This window comes from Lampris incognitus, chromosome 2 (genome assembly GCF_029633865.1).
Source record: "Lampris incognitus isolate fLamInc1 chromosome 2, fLamInc1.hap2, whole genome shotgun sequence".
NCBI classification, from domain to species: Eukaryota; Metazoa; Chordata; class Actinopteri; order Lampriformes; family Lampridae; genus Lampris; species Lampris incognitus.
The window spans coordinates 10,076,208-10,090,591 of record NC_079212.1 but is presented as its reverse complement, the minus strand read 5'-3'; the positions used below and the strand labels follow the sequence as shown (position 1 = coordinate 10,090,591).

The following is a 14,384-nucleotide window of genomic DNA, read 5'->3' as shown; positions in this document are numbered from 1 at the left end:
TTTTCCTACAACTCTGGGTGGAAACGTGAAATATGGTTTCTCATGTTTGTTGGGTTCCCAAAATATTTTTAGTCAAACACAACTTGCATACAGTGCGGCTCTTGTCCAGGTCCCTTTTCCCTTCAACTCTGTAGAAGCCAACATGCTTCTATACGCTGGCTTTTAAGCCAGAGGGTGCCGGTCGGATTGTATCCGACTTCGGTTGCTCGCGCTCAGCCATCCTCACCAAAACTAAAGAAGTAGCCTAACTCAGAACATAAACACGATGCACATGTTTTACGTCCGTCACGTTTCACCCTCCGGTTGGTTCAGCGGCAGCCGTAAGGACAATACAGCCCAGTTAGGAAATGAGCTTTAAATTTGCGATTATTGAGTTTTCTGCATCAAGACATAATCTTTTGTGAGAGAATCTCGGTGCATCCAAGAATCGATTCCCACCCCCCCACCCCTAGCAGAAATATTTTTATCAATGAAACAAATTCTTGTACATTGCAGTCAGTGACATTTAAATGAGTTACTGAACACTGCCGCATGATTTGAAATCTAGAATAAAAGAAATGCTGCAGTCCAGCCTCCTTCATCCCAGTTCAGCATTTAGCCACATTTACTGGGGAATTGCAGGGAAGTTGACCAGTTTTTCAGCATTTCTACAGATTTCCATGTGGACCTCTTACCCAATATGCCAACTCATATGTCATAGGGTTCTACCAGTTCATACGCCCCCATCACAAAAAGGAGTTTGACGGCAGGTGTGAGGAGCGGACGGGTCAAGGTTGTGGATACAAACCGGAACACTCGCTCTCCAAAGAAGAGAGGATAGCGCTGATTCAGCACGACGGTACGTAAAGCCTACAGACTCACATTTACACAATGGACTCAAAATGGTTTTATTCCATCTGAAAGGACGTCATGCAGTCGCTCTTCCCAAAGCATTGGACTGTTTCACTATCACCTGTTTAATACTTGGAGAGAGAATTGTATAAGGGAAAAGGTAAATGGCTGTTAGAGTTAAATATCAATCTTTGTAACTGACATTTGGATCAATAACACAATTGATATAAAGCTAATCGAGCGATTTTAAATAAGGATCATGTGAGTCCGTTACATTGTCTGCTTTACTGGATTACATTTAAGGACTTGGTTGCAATTCTGGCGTAATGAGTAGTTATTTTCAGAAGTGGGATTCAGTCCATGAAAGCCAGTTAGCGTAAAATGTATTAATAGCCACACATCACAGTGTAAAGGCAGCTGATACTCTCAGTGACAGGTTTACATTTAAAATTTTCTATAGTGTTTATAAAAGTCTACACAACCAAGTTAAAATGGCAGGTTTTTGTGATGTAAAAAAATGAAACCAAGATAAATCATGTCAGAAGTTTTTCCACTTTTTTTTTTAAATTGCAACCAATAAAAATAAAGCGAAAAACAAACATTTTGAAGGGGGAAAATACAAAACTTCCAGTAACCTGGTTGCATAAGTGTGCACGCCCTTTTATCATTGGGGATGTGGCTGTGTTCAGAATTAACCAGTCACATTCAAACTCATGTTAAAGAGTAGTTAGTATACACCTGCCATCAATTAAAGTGACTGTGATTAACCCCAAATAAAGTCCAGATGTTCCGGTAGGAATTTCCTGACATCCTCTTGGTTCCTTCCATCTGCAGAAGCTATGGTCCACAAAGATCTTATAGAGCATGAACGGGATCTCATGGCCATTTTAACAGGGGCATGTAGACTTTCTATATCCATTGTACATGTTATTTCCTGAACGGATTCCAGTTGCCTGCTAAATTTCAGGTCTGCTTTCGAGCATCATCTTTTCAGAGTCCTGTGGGATGAGGGTGGTTTGATGGAGATTCAATACTGGCCTCCTCTTTTCTTTCCCTGTCTCTTCTATTCTGTCATTTACATAGAAACTGATATTTGAAGCTAAGGTTGTCCTTGTGCATAGAAAACGACCTATAGGCATGGCCGGGTAGTGTAGTGGTCTATTCCGTTGCCTACCAACACGGGAATCACCAGTTCAAATCCCCATATTACCTCCGGGTAGGTCGGGCATCCCGACAGACAAAATTGACCGTGTCTGCGGGTAGGAAGCCGGATGTAGGTATGTGTCCTGGTTGCTGCACTAGCGCCTCCTTTGGTCGGTAGGGACGCCTGTTTGGGGGGGAGGGGGAACTGGGGGGAATAGCATGATCTTCCCACGCGCTACATCCCCCTGGTGAAACTCCTCACTGTCAGGTGAAAAGAAGCGGCTGGCAACTCCATATGTGTCGGAGGAGGCATGTGGTAGTCTGCAGCCGTCCCCGGATCGGCAGAGGCGGGGGGTGGAGCAGCGACCGGGACGGCTCGGAAGAGTGGGGTAATTGTCTGGATACAATTGGGGAGAAAAGGGGGGGGGTAAAAAAAAAAGAAAAAGAAAGAAAACGACCTATGAAATATGCATTGATAAAGAGAAATCCATTCTTACTCCTATGATTTATATAATCCTCAAGAAAAGCTAGCTGTGAAATCACCAACCTCTGCCTGCAAAAGTCTTAAGAACAGATCAGCTGAAGCAACTGACATTTGTTCTTTTTTTTTTTTCATAAAAAGACCTTATTGATTAAAACAGTTGTGTTTTTGTCTGTCTGTTTCCCTCTAGTTAATAACAGACAGTCTGCTACGGCGTCTTCAGGCGCCGCATCTCTTTCCACCTGTCAGCTAAATGCGTCCCTGCAGTTAAACCATGGAGGATGTCACATTGGAAACCACGCCTCCAGGAAACTTGACACAGGAAGTCAAACAGGTAGACTTCCTTCTTGATTTACCTTTGACGCTGATGACTTCTAAGGGCTCCTTCACATTTGGTGGTCATGTACATGGTATATCACAGTAGTTTAAATGGATCTATATGATCGGTTGATATGAATGAATTAAAGCACATCTGTTTTTTGTGTGAACCAGGTTCTGTGTCTACAGCACCGCCCACTTCAAAGAATGAAATCTACTCTACTTTTGTGGCCGATGTGAAAAAAGCCATTGGAGGAGAGAAGTTCAACCAGTTCTTCATGGCCGTTCAGAATTATAAAAAGACGGAGCGGTTTGATGAGCTGGTGTCCACCGTGGTGAGCTTATTAACAGAAAAAGATGACGACTTCTGTCTTCTAGTCAGTAAGTACTTCTTGTTAAAAGCAAGCGTGTTTTTGATGTGATTGATAAAATATGAGGGTCATCCTTTAAATAGCTGATGAATAGCTTAAGGAGTTAATCCAGCGGCCGGTTCATAATACCCAGACGTTTCAGGCGGTCACGCTTGCCCTCAGCTGTGAAGCTCTTCAGTAGTTTGTGACTCTGTGAAGCTCTTCAGTAGTTTGTGACTTTGTGAAACTCTTCAGTAGTTTGTGACTTTGTGAAGCTCTTCAGTAGTTTGTGACTTTGTGAAGCTCTTCGGTAGTTTGTGACTCTGAGAAGCTCTTCGGTAGTTTGGGACTCTGTGAAGCTCTTTGGTAGTTTGTGACTCTGAGAAGCTCTTCAGTAGTTTGTGACTCTGTGAAGCTCTTCAGTAGTTTGTGACTCTGAGAAGCTCTTCAGTAGTTTGTGACTCTGTGAAGCTCTTCAGTAGTTTGTGACTTTGTGAAGCTCTTCAGTAGTTTGTGACTTTGAAGCTCTTCAATAGTTTGTGACTTTGTGAAGCTCTTCGGTAGTTTGTGACTTTGTGAAGCTCTTCGGTAGTTTGGGACTCTGAGAAGCTGTTCAGTAGTTTGGGACTCTGTGAAGCTCTTTGGTAGTTTGTGACTCTGAGAAGCTCTTCAGTAGTTTGTGACTCTGTGAAGCTCTTCAGTAGTTTGTGACTTTGTGAAGCTCTTCGGTAGTTTGGGACTCTGAGAAGCTCTTCGGTAGTTTGGGACTCTGAGAAGCTCTTCAGTAGTTTGGGACTCTGAAGCTCTTCAGTAGTTGGTGACTTTGTGAAGCTCTTCGGTGGTTTGGGACTTCACATATTTTTTGGTCATTGGAAGTTATTTCTTGGTCTGATTCTCTGGGTAGGACTTGCTTTGTAACTACTGCATTGGTATTGGCAGTGAGTCATATTGATCTTCTGTAACTCCACCTAGGTCCCGAGAAATACTAATTTGACCTCTTGAAATGTTATTTTTTTTCTCCGTTGTATTTATGTGTTGTTTATTTGTCTTTTAATATCTGCCTTGTATGTCTTCTTGAGCATGTGACTGTAAGGTTGTGAATGTGAAATACTTTATTCATCCATCCATCCTCTCTTTGTGTCCAGGGTTTGGGATGTTTGTACGTCCTCATCATAAGGCTCAATACAAAGAGTTGTTGGACTCCCTGATGGGACCGTCCATTCCTACCGCCACCGTCCTAACTGTGAATGCAGACCAGCCGAGCCAAGGTAACCCTGTTTACAACCAAATAAACTTTTTTTCTTTCTTTTTTATGATTTGAAGCTGGTCAACAGTTGCCGACTGGTTTTGGCTGGTTTTGAGTAAATTGTTTTGTGACACCAATGAAAAGCTTAGCGTTCACTAAACGTATAGTTTCCATTAAGAGAAAGTGACTTCTGAAAACATGGGGCTGTTGAAAACAGGAATTAACACATTACATTTCTTCTTCTTTTTTTTCAGCTTCAGTTTCAAGTCCTGTGAAGACCCAAAGCAAGATTTCCAGTTTTTTCTTGAGCAGCCTAGGGAAATAAACTGTGAGGAAAATGAATTTAGATGTGTTAAACTTCTTGAACGTGACTGAAGACAGGACGTGTGACCTTTAAAGGATCGAGAGATTTGAGGCGCCTTTTGTCTTTCTACATGATCATTGGTTACTCTCAGCCTGAATAACCTCATGACTGATCCTGATAGTATAGATTTGTCATAAAAGGTATGAGGCCTCCCTCTCATGAAGACTGACTGTAAAAATACTGATATGAGCGCTCAGTGCAGATGAGAGGGAACATACCATCGTCTCAACAATGTCGGAATCAGTGGATGTTCGTGTACGTAGTAGAAATATCATGGAGCATCTCACATGATACACAAGCACAGGATGTGACATATATGTCAGTCCATGTAATCTCATTTATCACTGTGTCGGTTTGATCTGTGTGTCATCACACTATCCATGTTTCAGAGAAGCTTCCCTTTTGGAAACCGTCCTCGACGAGGTGGAGGCGACCAGGAGTTTGGTCTGACCTGTGAGGCTCTAGAACCTCCCGTCTGTCTAAACCTTGACGTCATCACTGAATGAAATGTTGAGAGATGGTTTTCCAGATAAGACCCACATATCCTGTTTACGTGCATCCAGAAGATTAAAGTTACACTCATGTATCACAACACTTTCATTACTATTTTCATAAGTCGAAGATATTATGAAAGCACAAATCAATTTTTAATTTGAATATTATTGAAAATTTGAAAGTAAATTAAATCTCACTTTATTTTTCACTAATGCTTGCAATTTTGGTTCAAAATATTATTTTACAATAATACGATACATAATATTAATGCAATAATTTTATGTACCACTATACAATATGAAAATTTGGATGCTCTGTGTTTATAATGTAAAATGAATTTTTAAACGTATGTCTTTACTGAAATTTTGATTATAAATGTGATGCAGAAAATGCATGCACGAGTATAGAAATAAAATGCAGCCATCCTTTTTCCTTGGAATCAAGTTTATACTCACATGAAGACAGACTGAGGGGTGAAATGTTGCTGCTAAAGCTAATGGCGTGTCTGTAACTTCATAACTTTTGCTTCATGAAGTTCAGATCTGAGGTCGGTTCATGTTACACGGTGTATGGATTACAGATTCGGAAGGAATAAACTTTTATGGACTTTATTTTATAACAAAACACCCACCAGCCTGCTGTAATATTCCCAGTGCAAATGTATCAAGTGGTAGCCCTTGGAATATAATTTGTGAAGAAATCATAATGCATATACTGTTTTATATTTGTATATTAAATTCAAAAACTCTTCAAAAGACTTCGTCTCATTGAGTTTTATGTCGTTCAATTGGCAACATTAATTGGTTAAGATATATCATTTTATTTATTGTCTTTATGCATGCTCAGTAATCCAGGTAAGAAAGTTGAACTTTCTTTGATTTATTTATTGTTGTTTTTAATGACAAGTGTCAGTGGAGCAGCAGGTTTATGTAGTAGACCTGTCAAATGTTACAGAAGATGGGATTTGAAACATTTTAAAGATACAATCCTAAAGATGTCAGCTCTGTCCACAGAGAGGCGGGGAGACACAGCAACATGTCCTGCTACAATGTAGCACATATGAAGATTTAAGAACAAAGTTCTTTACAAAAATTGATTTTGATACATTCTGTGATCAGGCTGAACTGCAACATCTACTCGGGGGGAAATAGTGTCAGCGCCTAAGTGTCACAGCCTAAGAGACAACCAACACAATAATAATGATAATAATAAATTAAACTTATATAGTGCTTTTCTAACACTCAAAGTCGCTTTACAATAAACGGGGTGAAACAAGACAACAGATAAACATAACAGACATACAGGGGTGGATGGGAAGGGGGGCTACGAGAGTGAAGCGGCAGCCACACACAATGCCTGCAGTACCCTCCCACTTAAACTGATACAAAAGGGCAACAAAAGCATGACAGCTGTACTTGTCTCCTCACGACTCATGCTCTACCTTTTGATTTACTTCTCTTTCTTTGTTTTATTGTTTCTTTATTGATCAGTATGATGTGTTAATGTTCATTATTAGTGTTACTGTGTACGGTCCAAATATTTGGGCAAATTGCACTTTAATGCTTTGGCAACATTGTTTTTGTTGTTGTTGTTTGTTTTTGTTTGTACTTGCATGCCAATAATGCCCTTTGAGTCGAGAGAGGGAGCGCGTGAGAGCCTCTGGTGCAGTGAGTAGAACCGGCCAGCAGGTGGAACTGTTTCACACCATCTGCAGTAAACGTTTGCTGTCGCGTTCAGACAAACGGTCATAAAAACAAACCGCAGAAAGGTGAATCGGCGCATCTGGACGCAACGTTTATTGAGGGAAACGTTTCAGCCCCCACCGAAGCGATTCTAAGAGTCCACTCAAGTCACCCATCTCAGTCAGACTGGAGAGGTCACTCGAGCTGAGTGATGAAACGTTTCTCTCGCAATAATCGTTGCGTCCAGACGAACGGATTCACCTTTCCGCGATTTCCCGCCTTGGGTCATCGGGCGAAGGCTCGGCAGGAAACGAACCCCGGAAACGCGGCGCGCCAACCGGCCGACTCGACGTAAACACCGGAAAGACGCCGAAGCGGGAAGTCACGTGATCCGCGGGCAAGCGTCCACTTCTCGCGAGAGTTCGTTTTAAAGCGCAAAGTGTTTCATCATGGCAGGCTCCAGGTTGGTCCTGGAGGGAAGGATAAGTATAAAAACCTTTATTCTGGGGTTTAGTGTTGTAACAATCCCCGTCGTCAGGACGCTGTTCGGGCGTGTGGACTGGGTGTTTGATTATCTGACGGAAACTCCGGGGAAAATAGCTATGTGTGTGCACGTTGCTGTGGTGAACGGCCTCTTGCTGCTCCTCTACAGGGGACCCCTGTATAAGGTCAGTACAGTAAGAGCTCCAGTCTTCCCGGCGGGTCAGTGTCTCCTATATATGTGTACGTTCCGTCTAATGTAACTTCAGCCAGTTGCACGCAGCGCATAGATAACACTAGCCTTCTCGGCTAGTTGGGTAAGCTCATTAGTGTAAGGAGGATAGAGACAGATGCCATGCCTGACGGGTTGACAGTTTAAGCTGTTTGCCCGGTTTAACCTCCCAACTTGATGGCGTATTTACCAATACTTCGGACCAGTGTTTCTCTATTGGGGTCCTCGGGTACCACCAGCCCTGCTGGCTCTCTGTGCTGTCGTGCAATTAATGGCATTGTTGTTCAGTGTTGTTCCAGTTATTCAGGCTCCAATCGGAGGTTTTACCCCTGAAAAACAGGTGGACGGAATGAACTTCCTGCTAAAATGGAGAACCAGCAGTACTGCTGCTGCTCGAGGAGCTGGTAGAGAAGCATTGTTTTAGAGAATGAATTCCCCTTCCCCATCAGGTTGGCTGGGCTGAAGGTCATTTCACTGCAGATAATAAGTGTGGTCTCTCATTGTAATTCCTCTCTCCTGTTCCAGGTTGCAGTCAGAGCCTGTTTTCTGGGAGTAACATTTGGCTGCGGTTTGATCATTAGCTTTTCCCAAACAACATGGACACATTTTGGCTGGTATGTAGACCCACATTTACTCTGCGCTGAGGGACAGTATGCTGTTTCTGCTTTGCCCCGGGGTTTTATTTCTCAGTGTGTGTGTGTGTGGGGTGGGGGTGGGTATATAGATAAAATCTCATTTGTTTATTAGTTCCTCACATCCGTCCATCCGTTATCCAAACCACTTATCCTGCTCTCAGGGTTGTGGGGATGCTGGAGCCTATCCCAGCAGTCACTGGGTGGCAGGCGGGGAGACACCCTGGACATGCTGCCAGGCCATCACAGGGCCTCACATGAACTGCCATAATGGACACAGCATCTGATGACACACATGAAGATAACCCCCTTTTCCAGCCTATTTATCAGTTACTGAGGGAACATGTGTTGTTAAAGAGCATTCATAATTTCACAAGCTATTTGTTGTGGTACAGTATCAGCTAAATGCAAAAAGCAGAGAGAACCCCAACTCGGCTCACATGTACCTTATTTTCCTTGTTTAAAAAGAGACGGTTTAGCCTGCCTTGGGTTGTTGTCAGGTCTACATTCAAAAAATGTGAGACAAGTCATTCATATTATACATATAATTTACAGGAAGTGGAGGTGAAAACCAAGGTGTGGTTTTTCACTGCTACATCTGTTACTCTCCCAGTATAGGACCCTCTAGAAGTCTCTGCAGCATCTCACATCATGATAAACTACAAAATACAAACACTGTTAACACATGTTTACCACAGCAAACACAAAATCATTAAGTCATAAATCTTAATCAAAAGTCACATGTTATCAGTACCATCATAGTAAACCAATGAATAAATATCCATGTCAGGGCTAAATATTCATTTTTCCACAAAGTCCAAAGTAACACGTGTCCATAAAAAAAATGGTGTAATGTTGTACTACATCCAAGCAAACATGTGAAAAGTCCTGAAAAGGATTTCTTAAAATGAGTGGGGACCCTGATTTTTTTTTCCCATCATAGTGGTTCAAAATGTCTTCTCAGCTGGTTTACTGCTTAGTTAACATTGGATTAAAGTGTGATGTGTTTGGCAGGTACATGTGCTCCTTGTCTTTCTTCCATTACTCGGAGTACCTGGTGACCGCCATCATCAACCCTCGCAGCCTCTCGCTAGACTCTTTCCTGTTAAACCACAGTGTGGAGTACACGCTGGCCGCTGTCTCCTCCTGGATGGAGTTCACTGTGGAAAAGCTCACAGTTCCAGGTCTGTCTCTTATTCTCATTATGGTCTGTACAAACACACATGCGCTGCTCTTTACTACATCTGCTCAGTATGTGGATATAATCTGGATATGTTGATGTGAGACTAGATGTGTTGTGGGATTGTTGTGGTAATATGGTGACATAACTTAAATGTTGTCATTCCCTGGTCTTAAAGGCTGCATTACAGTAAAGTGAAACATTTTCTGAACTTATTCCACTGTTTTAGTGAAATGAACAATGAATGTCTCTACCTGCTTGGTCATCATATCCACATGACTAATGATCATTTATCATCATTTTCATATGTGTACTTATCCTATGAAAACACCAATAGTCATCCACTAAATATCATCACATTATCCATATGGAGGTGTTCGGTCAAAACTGTTGTGATATATGGTTTTGTAATATCGCCCAGCCTTATTCTTTAATGTATGACTCTCTTTCAGTTGGCTTGGTTTGTAATGCTGTTTGTAACATCAGGTTAAAATGTTGAGGGTCTGTATGGGCCAGTTTGAACCATCATTTAGGAAAGGACACATATCACCATGTGGTGGTTTTCGGGTTTGGCTGTGGACAGAAGGATTGAATGTGGGAAAACGGGGTTCGGTGAAAGTGGAAAGAAGGGAGAGGATGAAGGATGTCTGAGGAGGAAGACGACAGTTATATGGGGGCTCAGATTGAATAACTACACTTTAAAGCGATAAAACATTCATTTAGCAGCGATGGATTCCAAAGAAGGTGAAGAGTTAAAGGCTTGTCATTATACCGTGTCTCCATCGTCCAGATAGGAGTCATGTAAATCCCGTTAAAATCCAGATGCAAATGCACCGGAGACGTATTGGGAATAGATTTTAATCCCCTTTAAATCAGGGAGTTGGTTTGAGATGCACTGTGTCTGTCAACTGTTTCTCCAAAAAAAGACGTCATCTCTCTTCTCCCAGTTGTACGTGGAAGGCCAAAATTTTCTAATATGATAGTTTTAACATTTTAGACAGTACGTTAATATTACATTGTAGTCATTTTTACTGAAGTGCAGTTTGAAAAATTATTTATGAATACTAGAACCCAGTGAAAATGCCTATTGTTTTTTGCTGAGAGTTTACAAATCCATTCCAGTAAGATTAAAACGTAGTATAAACTGTCGGCACATTGCTTTAAATGTGCCACCGAATGGATTTGATGGCGTCTCGCTTCTCTCTGGGGGAGTTTGAATTGATCTGTTCATCCCACCGGATGCTGAGAAGTTGACAGGTAGTCCAACATGGAGAGGAACGTGAATCAATTCAAACACAGCAGTCTTTCGGGTTGTCCACCATTTCATAAATGACCAGAAGTTCTTGGAACTTTTGCTTTTCTTATTAGGAGTTTCTCTCAGGATCTGTGTCTAAGCAAATTAAAAATGTCATAGGAGCCCCCGCCTCATCTGTCATCTGTTTGCACGGCTGATGATTTTTTGCTGGTGTGTGTCGTGCCATAAGCTAATGAGTCCATGCAGGAGCAGGTAACATCTGACTTGTTTCCATGCTGTGGACGAGCCTGGTGATGTGCAGATACAAACAGTGACGGGGTGTCTCCTCCCGCAGAGCTGAAGCAACTGAACTGGCTCAGTCTGGCGGGTCTGCTGATGGTGATGTGTGGAGAAGGACTCCGCAAGGCGGCCATGCTGACGGCCGGCTCCAACTTCAACCACATTGTCCAGAATGAGAAGGCTCAGAGCCACGTGCTGGTCACCAGCGGCGTCTACTCCTTCTTCAGACACCCTTCATATGTGGGCTGGTTTTACTGGAGCATAGGAACACAGGTCAGCCACATCGGGGATCGTTCAGTTCTTAACTCGCATGTAGACACACTGACTGCATGTAAATTCCATGCGAGCTGAAAATTAAATTTTTGTCAGGTTAACACTTTTATTTAAGAATTTCAACTGCCATGTAAACAACTTAACTGAACTAAATTGTGTCTAAATCAACACAAGCATAATGTGATTAACAGAGCTACATATTGTTTCATCAATCATTTGATTTACTGTGATTTGTATTCACCGTTCCTTCAGCGAATTGGTTGTGTTACTGGCATCTGACCCAGAAATGACAGACAAAGAACAACATGGCGAGCATCAGGAAACAGACACTTTTCTAAAACAACATTCATGTTCAATAAGATTAATGAGTTTAATATCCTCAAGTTTTTGGACGGGTGAAAAAAAACCAGAAACGGAGACATTTTCTGAAAAGTCTCAGACACGTTCCTCACACAGCATATCTTCTGTTCCATAATTCGACTATGTAACGAGTCTTGTATTGAAGAGACGCATTATAACGAACACATGTGGACATTAATCACACCATCACCTTAATCCAGTTATTTATCTTAATCAGATTACTGACTGCCCACAACAGTAGCGGCATGGAAAGTATGATGTATTGATTCAGATCCTTTCGGACGGGTTTTCTCTTTCTTTAGGAAAACAATGATCGTCTATAAACATTGTTCAATGAAATTATTATTGAATTTGGACATTTCAACTCTTATCAAAATGTGTGACGGTAATCTGGATTGGATCCCAATTTAAAGAAAGCCACACTGTGACAATTTCCTCACCAAGAGAGACGTCTAATGACATCACACATGAAGACGAATGTGATGTTTTGCTTTCATTGTTGGTCTTTTCCACATGGAACCTGTTTGGACGTTTTGGTGTGACACCGGAACAAGGACAGAGCGTGTTTTAAGACCAATACAAGATTACTAATCAGTTATTTTGTCTTGCCGTGTTGCAGGTGATGCTGTGTAACCCTGTGTGTACAGTCGGCTATATGCTGGCTAGCTGGCGCTTCTTCCGCGAACGGATTGAAGAGGAGGAGCTGTCCCTCATCCATTTCTTTGGGGAGGACTATGTGGAATACAAAAAGAAAGTGTCCACGGGGCTGCCCTTCATTTCTGGCATCCGTGTCAACTAGAAATTCAGGAGTGCTGATAATAATCAACTTGGCAGGGAGGCACTGAGACAGGGCGGCCGTGGCCAGCATGTGGCTCTGGTCATGGCGGCGGCCCTGAAGGACCCTGGAGCCGACGGAGACCCACTGAGCTGTGGAAGAGCTATGATGGCAGCATGTGGCCGGGCTGCTGTTCTTTAACCACCATCTTCCATCTCAACAAACCGACAATCCAGTTAAAACAAGACACAATCCAGAATATTGCTTATCATCTCTCTATCTGATCTCCCTCCATTTCCTTTATTTCTGTCAGCATACTCTAAGCGTGCTTGTCATGTGACATTTCCTTCTTGTTGTTTCAGTGCTCCTCATTTGCAGCTTTTTTCTTTTCTTTGTTCTCTGTCTGGTCTGGGATCCACTTACATTTTTGTCAATTCCACAGTTAATTTGACATGGTTATTCCCTCATTGCTCACAGTACATTTATTCTCAGCAGTTCACATTGAGAGGTCTTAAGTGGCAAAAGATTTGACAATTCTGTCTGTTGAATTTGACAGGAAGTACACGTGGTGAAATGAATGTCAATTAATCAAAATCCTGCTTCAAAGCTTAAACTTTGTAGATGAATCCAACACATCAACTTTGCTTCCACTGTCCATTTTTCCACTCTTCTCCTCTGGCTTCCTGTATCGTCTGCACTGACCAAATGATTCAGCTGACGGGGCGTGTTGGTTCAGACAGTCTCACCCTTACTGTTCTCATCTGTCTGAATTGGCTCGCCCTGCTTTCTTTGGCCCCTTAACATGTTTATAAGACTTTTCAGGTATCTGATATAGACGGGGTCTGAGGTAGCCTCCAGGTAAAAGTCCTTTTTGATTAAAGAGTCTTCATGCAGTTGTAGAAATGTACACATGCACGCACACATGAGAGAGTGTGTGCATGTTTTTGCATTCTGGGAGAGGGTATTTATGTGATAATACTGTTATGTATTTGTAGCACAGATTATCTATACAGAGCACTGTATCGAGCTACAGAATGGACCTGATGGGTTGACTGCTGGTTCTCTGTTGGTTTCATGGAGCACGGCACCCCTGAGCCACCCAGAGGATCTGGTGCACTTTTTCAACATAGTGTTTATTGCATATAAAAGAATTGACCGCTTTGACTGAAAACTGAGTTTTAGTTGATTACTGTGGTTTTATTCACAAGATTTTCTAAATTGCACACCACTTTTATGTGAAATAAAATCAAGGTAATTCTTTTGAAAGAATTGTCCTCATTTCAGACTTTTGGTTCAAGAAATGAAATCACTCGATTATTTACAGGGAATAGAAATATAATTGTTTAATTAATTTTCAAACGTTTTAATGGTATGTGTTCAAACTTTTTTTTACTTTAGTATGAACAGTATAGGCATTAGCACTGTTAATTTTGGAACAGTACCTTGCATTTGGTCACGTTAAATCACTATATATTAATTATAAACATTTAAATTAATTTCTTTAACTATGTCTGTATGCCTGTATTATCTATAATTATCCTATTCTTAAAGTTGTCTTTTCTGATCTCTTGATTAATAGAACGGCGATATTTGAATCTGAGGTGTGACGTCACCACAGGAGGCGAATCAGCAGCAAGGAGCGCGGCTTCACCGCGTTTGCGTCATTTCCGATATATGCAGCTTGGTTATAATAACGCTAAAAAAAACCCACCATCATCATCATGGTAATCAATTTAACTGAACATATCAAAGAAAGCATTTAACATAAAAACAAACAAAATCACCGGCAACATGTAAGCGACAAATAAGCAACTCGAATAATACCGATCATGTTGAAAAGGCGTCAGAAGAAGTTGAGAACTGTAGTTTAAACGCTCATTTAAATGTACCACGTGACTAGCGGGCGCGCACTGCCAAACTCATTGAGTCCGTATTAAGTTATGTTATTAAGTGGGTTTCGGTTATGCGCAAACACGAACTTATTATTTATTATCTTTCTTCTTTTTTT

At 41.6% G+C, this 14,384-nt stretch overlaps 2 protein-coding genes across 2 annotated transcripts in view; both read left to right on the top strand.

The window, feature by feature from the left end:
• Window positions 1-5,927, top strand: part of rtel1 (regulator of telomere elongation helicase 1) — a 36,476-nt gene extending 30,549 nt beyond the window's left edge. Inside the window, exons 29-33 of the mRNA XM_056274186.1 lie at window positions 701-838; window positions 2,646-2,789; window positions 2,948-3,154; window positions 4,269-4,391; window positions 4,624-5,927. Coding sequence (XP_056130161.1) covers window positions 701-838; window positions 2,646-2,789; window positions 2,948-3,154; window positions 4,269-4,391; window positions 4,624-4,694 — 683 coding nt within the window. The 3' untranslated portion in view covers window positions 4,695-5,927. The remainder of the gene's footprint in view (window positions 1-700; window positions 839-2,645; window positions 2,790-2,947; window positions 3,155-4,268; window positions 4,392-4,623) is intronic.
• A 1,133-nt stretch (window positions 5,928-7,060) lies between these two features.
• icmt (isoprenylcysteine carboxyl methyltransferase) lies at window positions 7,061-13,622 on the top strand. Its single transcript, XM_056272949.1, has 5 exons — window positions 7,061-7,578; window positions 8,148-8,236; window positions 9,269-9,438; window positions 11,024-11,241; window positions 12,221-13,622. Exons 1-5 carry the CDS (start codon window positions 7,360-7,362, stop codon window positions 12,398-12,400), a joined length of 876 nt encoding a protein of 291 aa, XP_056128924.1. The 5' UTR covers window positions 7,061-7,359; the 3' UTR covers window positions 12,401-13,622.
• The last annotated feature ends 762 nt before the right edge of the window (window positions 13,623-14,384 follow it).

Excerpts from the sequence above, each read along its gene's own strand:
- icmt (XM_056272949.1), top strand. The coding sequence starts at position 7,360 with ATGGCAGGCTCCAGGTTGGTCCTGGAGGGAAGGATAAGTATAAAAACC. Across the intron at positions 8,237-9,268 it reads ACATGGACACATTTTGGCTG|GTACATGTGCTCCTTGTCTT; the intron begins GTATGTAGACCC and ends TGTGTTTGGCAG. Across the intron at positions 11,242-12,220 it reads ACTGGAGCATAGGAACACAG|GTGATGCTGTGTAACCCTGT; the intron begins GTCAGCCACATC and ends GCCGTGTTGCAG.